The sequence below is a fragment of the Salvelinus namaycush genome, chromosome 28 (genome assembly GCF_016432855.1).
Source record: "Salvelinus namaycush isolate Seneca chromosome 28, SaNama_1.0, whole genome shotgun sequence".
Lineage (NCBI taxonomy): Eukaryota > Metazoa > Chordata > Actinopteri > Salmoniformes > Salmonidae > Salvelinus > Salvelinus namaycush.
The window spans coordinates 26,551,504-26,566,082 of NC_052334.1; the positions used below are offsets into that span (position 1 = coordinate 26,551,504).

General features: G+C 41.4%; 2 protein-coding genes and 1 long non-coding RNA gene across 5 annotated transcripts in view; 2 read left to right on the top strand and 1 right to left on the bottom strand.

Moving 5' to 3' along the window:
• The window catches only part of LOC120023171 (apoptosis-resistant E3 ubiquitin protein ligase 1-like), a 35,954-nt gene extending 35,507 nt beyond the window's left edge, over nucleotides 1-447 (bottom strand). Inside the window, exon 1 of the mRNA XM_038967187.1 lies at nucleotides 384-447. The gene's annotated coding sequence lies outside the window, so the exon portion shown is untranslated. The remainder of the gene's footprint in view (nucleotides 1-383) is intronic.
• Nucleotides 448-470: 23 nt separating this feature from the next.
• Nucleotides 471-5,866, top strand: LOC120023478. 3 transcript variants are annotated; one of them, XR_005472694.1, is made up of 7 exons: nucleotides 471-540; nucleotides 821-881; nucleotides 1,196-1,267; nucleotides 1,402-1,550; nucleotides 1,638-1,710; nucleotides 2,029-2,116; nucleotides 5,581-5,866. It is a non-coding gene; the product is annotated as an uncharacterized LOC120023478 (long non-coding RNA). The 3 variants fall into 3 exon arrangements; XR_005472695.1 differs by lacking the exon at nucleotides 5,581-5,866 and adding an exon at nucleotides 4,488-4,596; XR_005472696.1 differs by lacking the exon at nucleotides 821-881.
• A 108-nt stretch (nucleotides 5,867-5,974) lies between these two features.
• Nucleotides 5,975-14,518, top strand: vash1 (vasohibin 1). Its single transcript, XM_038967737.1, has 7 exons — nucleotides 5,975-7,343; nucleotides 9,817-9,905; nucleotides 10,634-10,690; nucleotides 11,322-11,396; nucleotides 11,877-12,258; nucleotides 13,839-13,948; nucleotides 14,206-14,518. Exons 1-7 carry the CDS (start codon nucleotides 7,116-7,118, stop codon nucleotides 14,276-14,278), a joined length of 1,014 nt encoding a protein of 337 aa, XP_038823665.1. The 5' UTR covers nucleotides 5,975-7,115; the 3' UTR covers nucleotides 14,279-14,518.
• The last annotated feature ends 61 nt before the right edge of the window (nucleotides 14,519-14,579 follow it).

A 14,579-nucleotide genomic window follows, 5' to 3' on the forward strand; every position in this document is an offset into this window, starting at 1 on the left:
CGTTATCTCGCTACTCCATGCATGTGTAGAATGGAGAGCCGTAGCTAATACCGACCATCATTAGAAGGATGAATATATAGCTAACTACAACATGGTTTTAGTTAACGTTAGTTAGATACACAAATAACATGTCGCATCATCAATTCCTTCAAAACAAGTGCATGATAGCTAGCTAACGTTAGTTGCTGATAGCTAGCCTATGCCAGCTAGCGACGTTAACCGTCAATGTCAACGCAAAATAGAAATGTGGTATTCCAAAGCCAAATTCAGTGTTTCAAAACAAATGTGATAATCCACCCCTCACGCATAGCTACGCCAACTATTAATTGAAATACATTACATAGCTAATACAACGTTCATTTCAACAATAACACTTATCATACCTTGCGTGTATTTATCATATTTAGCTAGCCAGCAGCAATCGGAAGTCAAAATGTGCAAGGCAGCAAACGTCTATTGTTGATGACGTACAAACACAGTTACACGAGGGCTATACTACTAGCGAGATGCAAGAAGTCCGCTGTTGGATAACAAATCATGGTAAAATCGTACTTTAACTAATCATATTATAATGACATGATACAATGTATATAGTGGTTGTTGATTTAGCTGTTTTAATGATTGAACATGTGTTTCTGTAGTTGTTGATGGGTGTTCGTATGCTTTGTGTTGCTCTGCTACTACTAACTAACGAACGTTAACTTGCTAACCATGAGCTAACGTAACGTGCATTTCTCGATTAACCGTAGCTAACTAGTAGTTTACGTTATTGTGTTTCTTTTTTTGTTCTGACTGTATTATTCCAATATGTGTATTTCAGGGGAAACGGAAGACTAGTTTGCTTCAATAAAGAGAATGATAAGTTTGAAAGATCAGAGAATGTGAGTTGCTAGCTAGCAAGCTAAGTTACTACCGCCGGTAAACACGAATATGAATGTCTATTGTACTTTATGCACAGGATCATAACACACACCATTTAGCGAGCTAACGTTAGTTGACTAACAAACCATGCCAACTTTGTATATACTAATTGTCAAGCTAACAAATTGGAATGAATTGTCAGAAATAACTAGCTTGCCAGTTTGCTTACTAATTGTTCACACATTCCTTTCTCTACTTTGAATAAGACATAGCTAACTTATCTATCATGATCTCTCCAGTTTGAATTTCTATGGTAATGACTGTGTTTCTTTAGAAAAGAGAAAGACCGTACCAAAGTACAGGTGAAAAAAAAGAACGATCCTTAAGAAATAAAGGAAAAAGAAGTGTAAGTACATCTGAGTAAACAAATATAAATGTACCAAAAGTTCTTAACTGATATTCAATATATTGTGAACACATGATTGATTATAAGTTGATACCTTCTTACTGTGTGGTCACACATTCCTTTCCTACCTGCAGGCCAAAATATGCATCATGTCTGTTCTTCCAGTACAACAGTCAGCTTGGTCCCCCTTATCACATCCTCGTCGACACCAATTTTGTCAACTTCTCCATCAAGGCTAAACTCGACATAGTTCAGTCAATGATGGACTGCCTGTACGCCAAATGTGAGTATCTGGAAAAGTTTATTCAGCTGAAACTCAATTAATGTAACCCTATTAGGCAATAACTGTATATTTTAAATTATCATCAAGGTATCCCATGCATCACAGACTGTGTAATGGCTGAGATAGAGAAACTGGGGATGAAGTATCGAGTAACTCTAAGGTAACTAGCCTGTTGTGAAGACCAACACCCAGATACATCTAGACATTCAGACATAAACACATGATCAGAGCACAGGAGGTTGGTGGCACCTTAATTGGGGAGGACGTGCACGTGGTAATGGCTGGAGCGGAATAGGTGGAAAGAGTATCAACAACATAAAACACATGGTTTCCATGTGTTTGATGCCATTCCGTTTGCTCTGTTCCAGCCATTATTATGAGCTGTCCTCCCCTCAGCAACTTCCACTGGTTTAGAGGGTTATTATCGATGTTCCATAGGGGAAGTATTTGATAGATAAATATTTGTCTGTTTCTGTAGGATAGCCAAGGATCCTTGGTTCGAACAACTGCCATGCAACCACAAAGGAACTTACGCTGATGACTGTTTAGTTTAAAGGGTAACACAGGTAATGTAATTTAATGTACTAAATTGACAGTAATATTATACTGATCAAATATATAAACGCAACGTGTAAAGTGTTGGTCCCATGTTTCATAAGCTGAAATAAAAGTTCCATATTGAGAAACCTTATTTCTCTCAAATTGTGTGCACAAATTTGTTTAAATCCTTGTTAGTGAACCTTTATGCTTTCCCAAGGTAATCATTCACCTCACAGGTGTGGCTTATTAAAAAGATGATTAAACAGCATGATCATTACACAGATCCACCTTGTGCTGGGGACAATAAAAGGCCACTTTAAAATGTGCAGTTTTGTCGCACAACACAATGCCATAGATGTCTCATGTTTTGAGGGAGCATACAATTGGCATGAATGTCCACAGGGTTTGTACAAGGTGCTTAAAGTCCTTGAATTTGCCACACAAATTGAAGTACTGCAATACCACTGACTTACCACTCATGTATGTAGTGACAAGTTCTGTTTAAGGTTGTGATGTATAGTAAGTTATGGAGATCTACTGCCATCTGGTGGCGACTAGAAACAATTGCATAATAGGAACTATTACAAATGTATTTTATTTTTATTCCACCTTTATTTTACCAGGTAGGCCAGTTGAGAACACGTTCTCATTTACAACTGCGACCTGGCCAAGATAAAGCAAAGCAGTGTGACACAAACAACAACACAGAGTTACACATGGGATAAACAAACGTACAGTCAATAACACAATAGAAAAATGTACAGTGTGTGCAAATGTAGTAAGATTAGGGAGGTAAGGCAATAAATAGGCCAGAGTGGTGAAATAATTACAATTTAGCATTAACACGAGTGATAGATGTGTAAATAGAGATACTGGGGTGCAAAAGAGCAACAACAACAAAAATAACAATATGGGGATGAGGTAGTTGGGTGGGCTATTTACAGATGAGCTGTGTACAGGTGCAGTGATCCGTAAGCTGCTCTGACAGCTGATGCTTAAAGTTAGTGAGGGAGATATAAGTCTCCAGCTTCAGTGATTTTTGCAATTCGTTCTGGTCATTGGCAGCAGAGAACTGGAAGTAAAGGCGGCCAAAGGAGGTGTTGGCTTTGGGGATGACCAGTGACATATACCTGCTGGAGTGTGTGTGCTACGGGTGGGTGTTGCTATGGTGACCAGTGAGCTGAGATAAGGCAGTGCTTTACCTAGCAAAGACTTATAGATGACCTGGAGCCAGAGGGTTTGGCGACGAATATGTAGCGAGGGCCAGCAAACGAGAGCATACAGGTCGCAGTGGTGGGTAGTATATTGGGCTTTGGTGATAAAACGGATAGCACTGTGATAGACTAAATCCAATTTGCTGAGTAGAGTGTTGGAGGCTATTTTGTAAATGACATCGCCAACGATCGGTAGGATAGTCAATTTTACAAGGGTATGTTTGGCAGCATGAGTGAAGGGTGCTTTGTTGCGATATAGGAAGCCGATTCTAGATTTAATTTTGGATTGGAGATGCTTAATGTGAGTCTGGAAGGACAGTTTACAGTCTAACCAGACACCTAGGTATTTTGTAGTTGTTCACATGTTCTAAGTCAGAACCATCCAGAGTAGTGATGCTAGTCGGGCAGGCGGGTGCGGGCAGCGATCGGTTGAAGAGCATGCATTTTGTTTTATTAGCATTAAAGAGCAGTTGGAGGCCACGGAAAGAGTGTTGTATGGCGTTGCAGCTCGTTTGGAGGTTTGTTAACAGTGTCCAAAGAAAGGCCAGATGTATACCGAATGGTGTCGACTGCGTAGATGTGGATCAGAGAATCACCCGCAGAAAGAGCGACATCGTTGATATACACAGAGAAAAGAGTCGGCCCGAGAATTGAACCCTGTGACACCCCCATAGAGACTGCCAGAGGTCTGGACAACAGGCCCTCCAATTTGACACACTGAACTCTGTCTGAGAAGTAGTTGGTGAACCAGGCGAGGCAGTCATTTGAGAAACCAAGGCTATTGAGTCTGCCGATAAGAATGCGGTGATTGCCAGAGTCGAAAGCCTTGGCCAGGTCGATGAAGACGGCTGCACAGTACTGTCTTTTATCGATGGCGGTTATGATATCGTTTAGGACCTTGAGCGTGGCTGAGGTGCACCCATGACCAGCTCGGAAACCAGATTTGCATAGTGGAGAAGGTACGGTGGGATTAGAAATGGTCCGTGATCTGTTTGTTAACTTGGCTTTCGAAGACTTTATAAAGGCAGGGCAGGATGGATATAGGTCTGTAACAGTTTGGGTCTAGAGTGTCTCCCCCTTTGAAGAGGGGGATGTTCCTTGAAAATAAATATTAGTGCTTGAAAAAGTACTTAAGTTCTTGAATTTGACTTGCCACTGTCTGTTCGAATCCTGTGTCCACCAGAGGTGTTACCAGACAATTTTAATGCAGAGATACTGTGACGAGATCCTGAGGCCCATTGTCGTGCCATTCATCCGCTGCCTTCACTACATGTTTCAACATGATAATGCACAGCCCCATGTCGCGAGGATCTGTACACAATTCATGGAAGCTGTCCTGCATACTCACCAGACATGTCACCCATTGAGCGCGTTTGGGATGCTTGGATCGACGTGTACGACAGCGTGTTCCAGTTCCCGCCAATATCCAGCAACTTCGCACAGCCATTGAAGAGGAGTGGGACAACAGGCCACAATCAACAGCCTGATTTCCATGAGGCAAATTGTGGTTATACTGACTGTATTTTTTTCTCCACGCCCCTACCTTTTTTTTAAGGTATCTGTGACCAACAGATGCATATCTGTAATTCCCTGTCATGTGAATTCCATAGATTAGGGCCTAATTTATTTATTTCAATGGACTGATTTCCTTAGATTTTACTGAGTTACAGTTATGGATAATTAGCAACACCTTTCTAATATTGAGCACCAATGCCCCCCACCCTTTGCCCTCAGAACAGCCTCAATTTGTCTGCGCATGGACTCTTCAAGGTGTCGAAAGCGTTACACAGGGATGCTGGCCCATGTTGACTCCAATGCTTCCCACTGTTGTCAAGTTGGCTTGATGTCCTTTGGGTGGTGAAGCATTCTTGATATACACAGGAAACTTTTGAGTGTGAAAAACCCAGCAGCGTTGCAGTTTTTGACACAAACCGGTGCGCCTGGCACCTACTACCATACCCCATTCCAAGGCACTTAAATATTTTGTCTTGCCCGTTCACCCTCTGAATGACACACATACACAATCCATGTCTCAAGGCTTAAAAATCATTCTTTAACCTGTCTCCTCCCCTTCATCTACACTGATTTGAACTGGATTTATCAAGTGACCAATAAGGGATCATAGTGTTCACCTGGATTCATCTGGTTAGTCTGTCATGGAAAGAGCAGGTGTTCTTAATGTTTTGTATACTCAGTGTATAGTAGTAAAATGTATAACAAGATAAAATACCTTATACCATGATCTTTAAACCATGTCTAACAATATTTCTTCACAGGTTCAACATTGAAAGAATGCCTGATGACTATGGTGCTCCAAGATTTTAACATTCAATGGATGGACATAGAATTTAAATTCCAGTTGGACTGTGGCTTCTGTCGAGGAGGATTTGATTTGTTTGCCTGCTTATTGTATATTGTCAAAGGACTTGAGTTCATGCTGTTTTTTTTTTTTATGAAAAAAGGAATGACATAATATTTTTTGCAAGCTTATTCTGGCTGTGTTTTTTTACCAATCCAAACCTAATTTTTGTTCCATAAAAGTGCAATAAATTAATGGGAGAAGTAAAATGTCTCCAGTTTTTCTACTATAGTACTCCTAGAGCTTTGATAACTTGGAGAATGCATTTATTATACAGCCATTGAGCTTTGCTGCATGTAAAGTATCCAAGAATGATGCCAATACAATATATGTGCTGTTAAATGTTAATATAATAGCTGCCCACTGTGCTGGCATATCAAGTACCTGCAAGCCATTGCGGTTCACAGTATATTTATCAATAGACTAATGCATTTTCCGCTCATCATTTGTCTGTAATAGAGGAGTAATTTAGTTTGGCTAACGCCACCCACAGTAGACGAAATGTGCATGTCGTGGAAGATGTAATCCGTCAAATAGAGCATGCGCAGCTGCTGGGTTCTGGGAGTGTCTGAGCGGCGCAATATTGTAGCAGGCATGAGATCAGCACTCGCTACTGTGAAGCCATGGGCGTTCAAACTGGACAATGACTTGGACTGACAAGAAGAATATAATGTCAAATGGACTAGACTGAAATGCGCCACCGGCTAAGCAGAGTGTCGAAGAAATGTCAGATCGAATCTTTCCCGGCGTTTTGGATATAGACGGAATCACCGCTCTGGGATAACGGTGCCGGGTATTAGTGCATTGTAATACAGTAGTTTGTTGTGGCCTACTCTGTTGGAAGACTGCTATTTTTTCCGTTATGTTGTAGGCATTGTGTGTATTCATTATTTCCAAGGTGCTGAATTTATCCTCGATGTTGTAGGCCTAGTATAATGTGTTGAATGTTGGCTGCCAATTCACGCCTTTTCTAGTTTTGATAATTTTTGTGTAGTTTCATGTTTTTCAGTGATATACTTGACTTAATCTGCATCTTATAGATCATTGTGATTTTTCTAAAGTGCCAATACCCATATTGATCAGATAGTGATTATGACTATTGATGTAGCAAAAATTCCCTTTAATCTCTGATTTTGGAAGCATTTAATGTTTTTGAAGTTGAACTCATCTGACAACTTAAGTGGACAATTGTAACAACATATGGAACATATTTTCAAATCTGTGTGCCATTTTGTTCATGAGGCACAGTATTTGAATTGGGAGACTAATAGGCTACAGCCTGCAGTTTTGCAAAGTCCTACATATCCAGCGTGTCATGAATTGCTCATGTTTCTCACCTGCTGTGGGAGTGTTACTTGCTGAGAAACTGCAATCAGATTGACAGTTAAAGGGCGAGGCTGTAAGCCATTTGTGCCAGCCAGGTTCCAGGACTGGGGTCCGTTGTGTGGCAGGATGCTGAGGACCACAGTGGGGTGTGTGGGGGTGGAGGAGAGAGATGAGGAGCAGGAGGATGAAGGTGAAGAGGACTTGCGGGATGGAGGTGTGCCCTTCTTTGTGAACAGGGGAGGCCTACCGGTGGATGAGGAGACTTGGGAGCAGATGTGGAGGCATGTGGCCCGGATTCACCCTAATGGTGAGGCCATAGGGACACGCATCAGGGGAGCCAGTGATCTGCCCAAGGTAGGATGAAGGTGAAGTCCTGACCTAGCTAGAACTCTACAGGCTGCACTCATACGCTGTCTTTGTCAATAGCCCCCCCCCCCCCCCCCCCCAGAAGTATAGGCCTAGACACTGTTCCAGTAATATCCAGTAATAAACCATCATTCAAGATTGAGATAAACATACAGTAAACGGTTCAGGAGGATATATTTTCCAATAGCATGGGCTTAGTATATTATGCTACATGAACTTCATCAAATTCACACTTACTGACAATAGAGTGAATAGCTGATTATGCAGAATGATGGTAACTGAGTGATTCAGTTATGACCCTTCTAAATGTACACCAGTTATTTAAACGCTACATATTCTGGAGGAGCACTTCTCACCTTTCTGTCACGCAACATACAGGCATGCAGAATCCAGTTGAGCTGTCCATGCCTTTTCCTCACCTGTATATAATACATTCAGTAAATCAACCATATGAATGGAATGTTAATTGACTATACAGTGCATTTGGAAAGTATTCAGACCCCTTCCCTTTTTCCACATTTTGTTCCAGCATTATTCTAAAATGGATTAAATAAAAACATTTCCTCATCAAGCGACACACAATATCCCATAATGACTAAGCAAAAACAGGTTTTTAGACATTTTAGAAAATATATAAAAAATAAACTGAAATACCTTATTTACATAAATATTCAGACCCTTTTCTATGAGACACAAAATTGAGCTCAGGTGCATCCTGTTTACATTGATCATCCTTGAGATGTTTCTACAACTTAATTGGAGTCCACCTGTGGTAAATTCAATTGATTGGACATGATTTGGAAAGCCACAGACCTGTCTATATAAGGTCTCACAGTTGACAGTGCATGTCAGAGCAAAAACCAAGCCATGAGGTCAAAGGAATTGTCTGTCGAGCTCCGAGACAGGATTGTGTCAGGGAGGTGATCAAGAACCCGATGGTCGCTCTGACCGAGTTCCACTGTGGAGATGGGAGAACCTTCCAGAAGGACAACCATCTCTGCAGCACTCGACCAATCAGGCCTTTATGGTAGAGTGGCCAGACGGAAGCCACTCCTCAGTAAAATACACAACCGCCTGCTTGGACTTTGCCAAAAGGCACCTAAAGGACTCTCAGACCATGAGAAACAAGATTGAACTCCTTGGCCTGAATGCCAAGCATCACGTCTGGAGGAAACCTGGCACCATCCCTACGGTGAAGCATGGTGGTGGCAGCATCATGCAGTGGGTATGTTTTTCAGCAGCAGGGACTGGGAGACTAGTCAGGATCGAGGGAAAGATGAATGGAGCAAAGTACAAAGAGATCCTTGATGAAAATCTGCTCCAGAGTGCTCAGGACCTCAGACTGGGGCGAAGGTAAACCTTCCAAAAGGACAATGACCCTAAGCACACAGCCAAGACAATGCTGGAATGGCCTTGGGACAAGTCTCTGAATGTCCTTGACTGGCCCAGCCAGAGCCCGGACTTGAACCCGATCGAACATCTCTGGAGAGACCTGAAAATAGATGTGCAGCAACGCTCCCCATCCAACCTAACAGAGCTTGAAAGGATCTGCAAAGAAGAATGGGAGAAACTCCCCAAGTACAGGTGTGCCAAAATTGTAGCGTCATACCCAAGAAGACGCGAGGCTGTAATCGCTTTAACAAAGTACTAAGTAAAGGGTCTGAAAACTTATGTAAATGTAATATTTCATTTTTTTTATTCTAAAAACCTGTTCTTGCTTTGTCATTATGGGGTATTGTGTATAGATTGACAACGGGAAAAAAAATTCATCCATTTTAGATTACGCCTGTAACGTAACAAAATGTGGAAAAAGTCAAGGGGTCTGAATACTTTCCGAATGCACTGTATGCTTGAAGACATCCACTGACTATTGTCAATGATGGGTTGTTTGTTTTCGTTAAGTATACTAAGTGTGTCTCCGACTGCACATTCCAGTTAAGAATTTCATTATACAAAATTACATTATTTTCGGACCAAAACCAAGTGGATAAAGCTGTCAAAATATACATTACAGACCATGCAGATAAACATGCCACTAGATTTACTGATGCTGTTTGGTCCAGAAGAGGATAAATGCTCCCTCTGTGCTTATGAGGAATTCCATCATATATTCAATTAATGTACGCATTTTGAGACATTTTACCCGACACTCCTATCCAGAACGACTTACAGGCTCAATTAGGGTTACATGCCTTGCTCAAGGGCACATTAACAGATGTTTCACCTAGTTGGCTTGGTGATTTGAACCAGCAACCTATCAGTTAAACCCCATCACACTTAACCGTTAGGCTACCTGCCAACCATAGACTCGCCATTGGGAACAATTAAGATAATGATCATGGGTTAAAAGTTTAAAAAAAACATGGTTGTTAGGTTAAACAAGTGGACATTCTCCAACTCTATAAATATAGGGATTGTGTGATACTAATGCCTCTGGTTGTGCTCTGCCTCTCCCCCATAGATTCCAACACTGAGTGTGCCTACATACCAGCCAACCACCAGTATCCCACAGCGCCTAGAAGCCATACAGAAATACATCAGGGATTTGCAGTATCCTTTGCCTGGAATGGTAGAACTGCTTGTCACTATTGCCAAGCTCTGAACCAATGATAGCCCAGGTAGCCGAGATAAAGCTATGAATATTCATCAAGGTGCAGTTGTTGGTCATGGTCAGTTTTTATGATTGACAGGGTGGGCTGAACAGTCTAGGACATATCCAGATATGTCAACAAAATATACATTAGGTTGATCAAACATGAATGTGTAAAGATTCTAAATTCCATGAATGATGCAAGCACACTATGCTCTGGGTTGGAATTCAAGATAGGTCTTCTGAAATATGTGTTAGCCATGCACTGTATTATGTATTGCTTTAAGCTTCATACATAATTCATAGACATAGGCACAAGCTGATTCCATGCTATGGAAACTGGGCCACACACAGTAGATGTACTGAAGAAGTATTATGGTGGTGAATGACCAGTAAAATAGTTCATATGTACTTCATACTTGTTTGACTCTGTCTTTTTAGGACAATATCAATTTATGTCACAACATCTCAGAATGTAGGCCATCTTTAGGCTATAATCTATTTTAAGCATAAACATTAGCACCTCTCAGCTCAAGAAGCTCATCCATAATTCACAAACGAGGAACTATGAATATCAGAAATCACTTAACATGGTTTTATTCCCCATTAGAAAATGTTTAGTTGTGTTTGAACAGTTCCATGTTGTTTCACTCCCTCTGCATTCTTTGTACTTAACAATATCCTACAGGTACAATCACACAGGAACACAGTTTTTTGAAATCAAGAAGAGCAGGCCTCTTACTGCGTAAGCACAGTTTCTTCTATCCAATTAATGTTTCCTAACGTTTCGTTTTAGCTTAGCTCTTTGATGATCCTAATTGTTTGTAAATGTCAGACAGTGTAAGTGACATGACTGTTGTCCGCCAGAGAGAATCTCAGGGTTTGACGAAATAGCTTTTCCTGGAGCTGCAGAGAGGCCACAGAGGCAGCAAACAGAAGAAGCAGCTGAGGATGTTTACCAATTGCTTTCTAGTTGTACTGATCATGACAGAAGCTGAAGGAACTGGATGTCTGTTGCACCCCAGGGCTGAGGGGACAGGAACTGTTATCATAGCCTAATAGGATCTGTTTCCCGGGCAGGAGCTTCTAGTACATTTTGCTTGCTCATCCACTCAGTTTGTGACATTTAGCACCAGACGATTTTATTTCAATGTTTTTCAAAATGCCAGTTTTCTAAGCTTTGAGATCTTTTTAGTAATCAATAGTTTCGCCTAAAGGAGGTAATCATTTTCTCTTTGCATGCATACAAATGTCCTGTAATATGTTCAAATGTCCTTCAGGCCATTTAGAATACATGTTTAGAATTATTACCTTTAGTGTAGACTATTTTGTTGCCTTTTCCTTCGGGTGTATTCTAACCCTCAAATTCTGTGTAGGTTGATGGACATCGCCAAGGAGATGATCCGGGAGTCACTACCAATCAAGTGTCTGGAGGCAGTGATCCTTGGAATGTATCCTTTCCTTTAATTAGCTTAGGTATTCCATGGGTCACAGCGACAGCACGTGGAAATTGTAATGAGCTTCTTATGCCCGTGTTTTTACCTGCACATCATTTTTTTGTCAAATTTTGGAGACTTAGGAATGGGGTGAGGATAAATGATGACCTGGAAATGTTGTTTTCCAACTGAGTGTTTATGGGAAACTAAAAATAGCCCAGAGTGATGCCCCAAACAGTGTGGTAACAGGGATTTAGATAAGACAAAGCTTTATGGGCACAACCAGGGCATCCAAGTATTATGTGATTAGAACTGACTTGTGTGCTTACAGTCTGAGACTACTGTATGTGACTAATATATTCTTGTTTAAAAAACAGATCATTGGAGCTTGAAAACTGTTGTCTATGTTACCCTGTAAAGGAGCACTCCAGTGTGAGCATACAACCAGGTAAGTTATAATATGGGTTTCCATTTCCTTGACCTTGCCTGTCCCAGTTACCTCAGCAACAGCATGCCGGGTGTGGAGCGCTTCCCCCTCAGCTTTAAGACGCAGTTCTCAGGGAACCACTTTTGCCACATCGTGCTGGGGGTGCACAGCGGTGGCCGCTTCGGGGCACTGGGTATCAGCCGGCGGGAGGACCTCATGTTCAAACCCCTGGAGTTCCGCACGCTGGCTGACCTGGTGCAGGAGTTTGAGGGGGCCTACAGGGGCTACTGGCACACCTTGAGGAAGGTGAAGATTGGTCAGTATGTGTCCCATGACCCCCACAGTGTGGAACAGATAGACTGGAAACACTCCATAATAGACGTGGACAAACTGACCAAGGAGGAGCTGCGGAGAGAGCTGGAGAGACACACCCGGGACATGAGGCTGAAGGTAAAGGACCAGGGATACAGAGATCATCTGTTAGAGTGTAGTGATGGGATGTACAGCGCTAAAGCAGGACATGTTCACACATCCAGGAAGGATCCTGGGGACTGAGATGGAAAATGTCCATGAACCAAACCAGTCAGCTTCCTTTATTAGAGAATTCTAGTGATTGCATTAGATCCAACCAGTGGTGGAAAAAGTACCTAACTGTCATACTTGAGTAAAAGTAAAGATACCGTAATAGAAAATGACTCAAGTAAAAGTAAAAGTCACCCAGTAAAATACTACTAGAGTAAAAGTCTAAAGGTATTTGGTTTTAAATATACTTAAGTATCAAAAGTCAATGTAACAGCTAAAATATACTTAAGTATCAGAAGTAAAAGTATAAATAATTTCAAATATCTTATATTATGCAAACCAGACGGCACCATTTTCTTGTTTTTAAAATTTACGGATAGCCAGGGGCACGCTCCAAAACTCAGACATAATTTACAAACAAAGCATGTGTTTAGTCCACCAGATCAGAGGCAGTAGGGATGACCAGGGATGTTTTCTTGATAAGTGTGTGAATTAGACAAATTTCCTGTCCTGCTAAACGAATACAAAATGTAACGAGTACTTTTGGGTGTCAGGGAAAACATATGGAGTAAAAAGTACATCATTTTCTTTAGGAATGTAGTGAAGTAAAAGTTGTCAAATATAAATAGTAAAGTCCAGATATATACTGTAAATAAAAAAACTACTTAAGTAGTACTTTAAAGTATTATTACTTAAGTACTTTACACCACTGGATCCAACTGGGACTGAATTAGTCTGCAGCCTATCACTGTACCAGCACTGAATTTAGATTAGTGTCAAATTAAATTGGGATGCAGGTGAGCTACATTAGATCTGATGAGGGGGAAGCACAAGGGGCTCGTTGAATGTGAATCCATCCTGAGCAGATGGAAAGCCCTTAATCACTGAGTTTCTGACCTCCTTTTGACCTGTCATGCATGATGATATGGAGTTGACCTGCGAATTCAGGAGCTATCATCCTCAAATGATGACCTCTCATGGGCTATCATCCCAAACAGTAATGAAAGGAGCCTTAACGCAGGGCCCTGTGAATAATAATATCTAATGTGATGGCATTTCTCTGCTCCATTGTGAGTCACGCATGGCTGCCTCAATCAATCAATGGCTGATCTTTTATAGCGAGGGCTCTCACCCAATGGCCACAATCACATTAAAGATGGGGACGATTTTACCGTCATCACTGTCAAAACTGTGCCTCCTTAAGCACATTTGGGCCTCTCATTGAGGTGCTCACCTTAGTACTACTCTAAGTAATTGAAAGCTGATGACCGGTGTGTGTGTGTGTGTGTGTCTATACGCATGTGTTTGGAACAGTTTCCTTCCTACTCTGCATAAATGGTGTGCTGAATTTTAAAAGACATAAACGTTTAGTAATTGGAGAACTGCACTTCTCCTTAGTCTACACAGTGGATATGACCAGAACTCAACTTGTAAGCATTTGTACCTCTCGTTTGTGTTGCCCCTTGTTGTTACTGTGAGGTAAACAGAACTGTGTGATTGTCTTTCAGATTGGGAAGGCTGCGCCCCCTTCACCCACCAAAGACAGGAAGAGTAACATGGGGTCGCCCCTCCGTAACCCAGGCAGCCCCATGCGCAGGAACAGCCGCATCGAGAGACGGTAATGCTGATTGTGCAATGTAGTCAGATATCAGGAGCTGCTTAGTCTCAATATAGTCTCTCCGACAGCACAGTAAATACTCATTAGGTCAATAAACAAGATGCTAGCTGTAGTGGAGATGGCCCTGCACTGATCTGAACAAGCACTAGAGGCTATATATCCTATGATGGTGTAGTTCAAGAGGAATCTCTGAACAGTAATCTCTCAGTTTTAATCTGTGTCATGAGAAATCATATATATTTTTTTGGGGTTTACAGTCCATCTGGAGAGAAGAAAGTTCTTGATCCGAAGCCACCTCCAGACATGAATGGATATCAGATTCGAGTGTGAGGAGGATTTCACTTCATAAAATCATCCTGCAAAACAAGATCTTAGAATGGTAGGGTTCTGTCTGACAAAAGGTTTGTTCTGGGGAATGGGGCTTTTGTGTTCAGTTTTCCAAATAGGTTTGTACTTTGTAAGCAATTTATTTTGCATTCAACAAACGTGTGGTATACTGTACAGAGCTTGGCCATGTCAATAACTGGTTATTGACTAAATGTACAGTACTAGTCAAAAGTTTGGTCACCTACTCATTCTAGGGGTTTTCTTTATTTTTATTATATTCTACATTGTAGAATAATAGTGAAGA

Bases quoted from the DNA above. Each gene is read 5' to 3' on its own strand.
- vash1 (XM_038967737.1), top strand. From the start codon at position 7,116: ATGCTGAGGACCACAGTGGGGTGTGTGGGGGTGGAGGAGAGAGATGAG. The intron at 7,344-9,816 runs GTAGGATGAAGG...TCTCCCCCATAG, and splicing joins GAGCCAGTGATCTGCCCAAG to ATTCCAACACTGAGTGTGCC. The intron at 12,259-13,838 runs GTAAAGGACCAG...ATTGTCTTTCAG, and splicing joins CCCGGGACATGAGGCTGAAG to ATTGGGAAGGCTGCGCCCCC.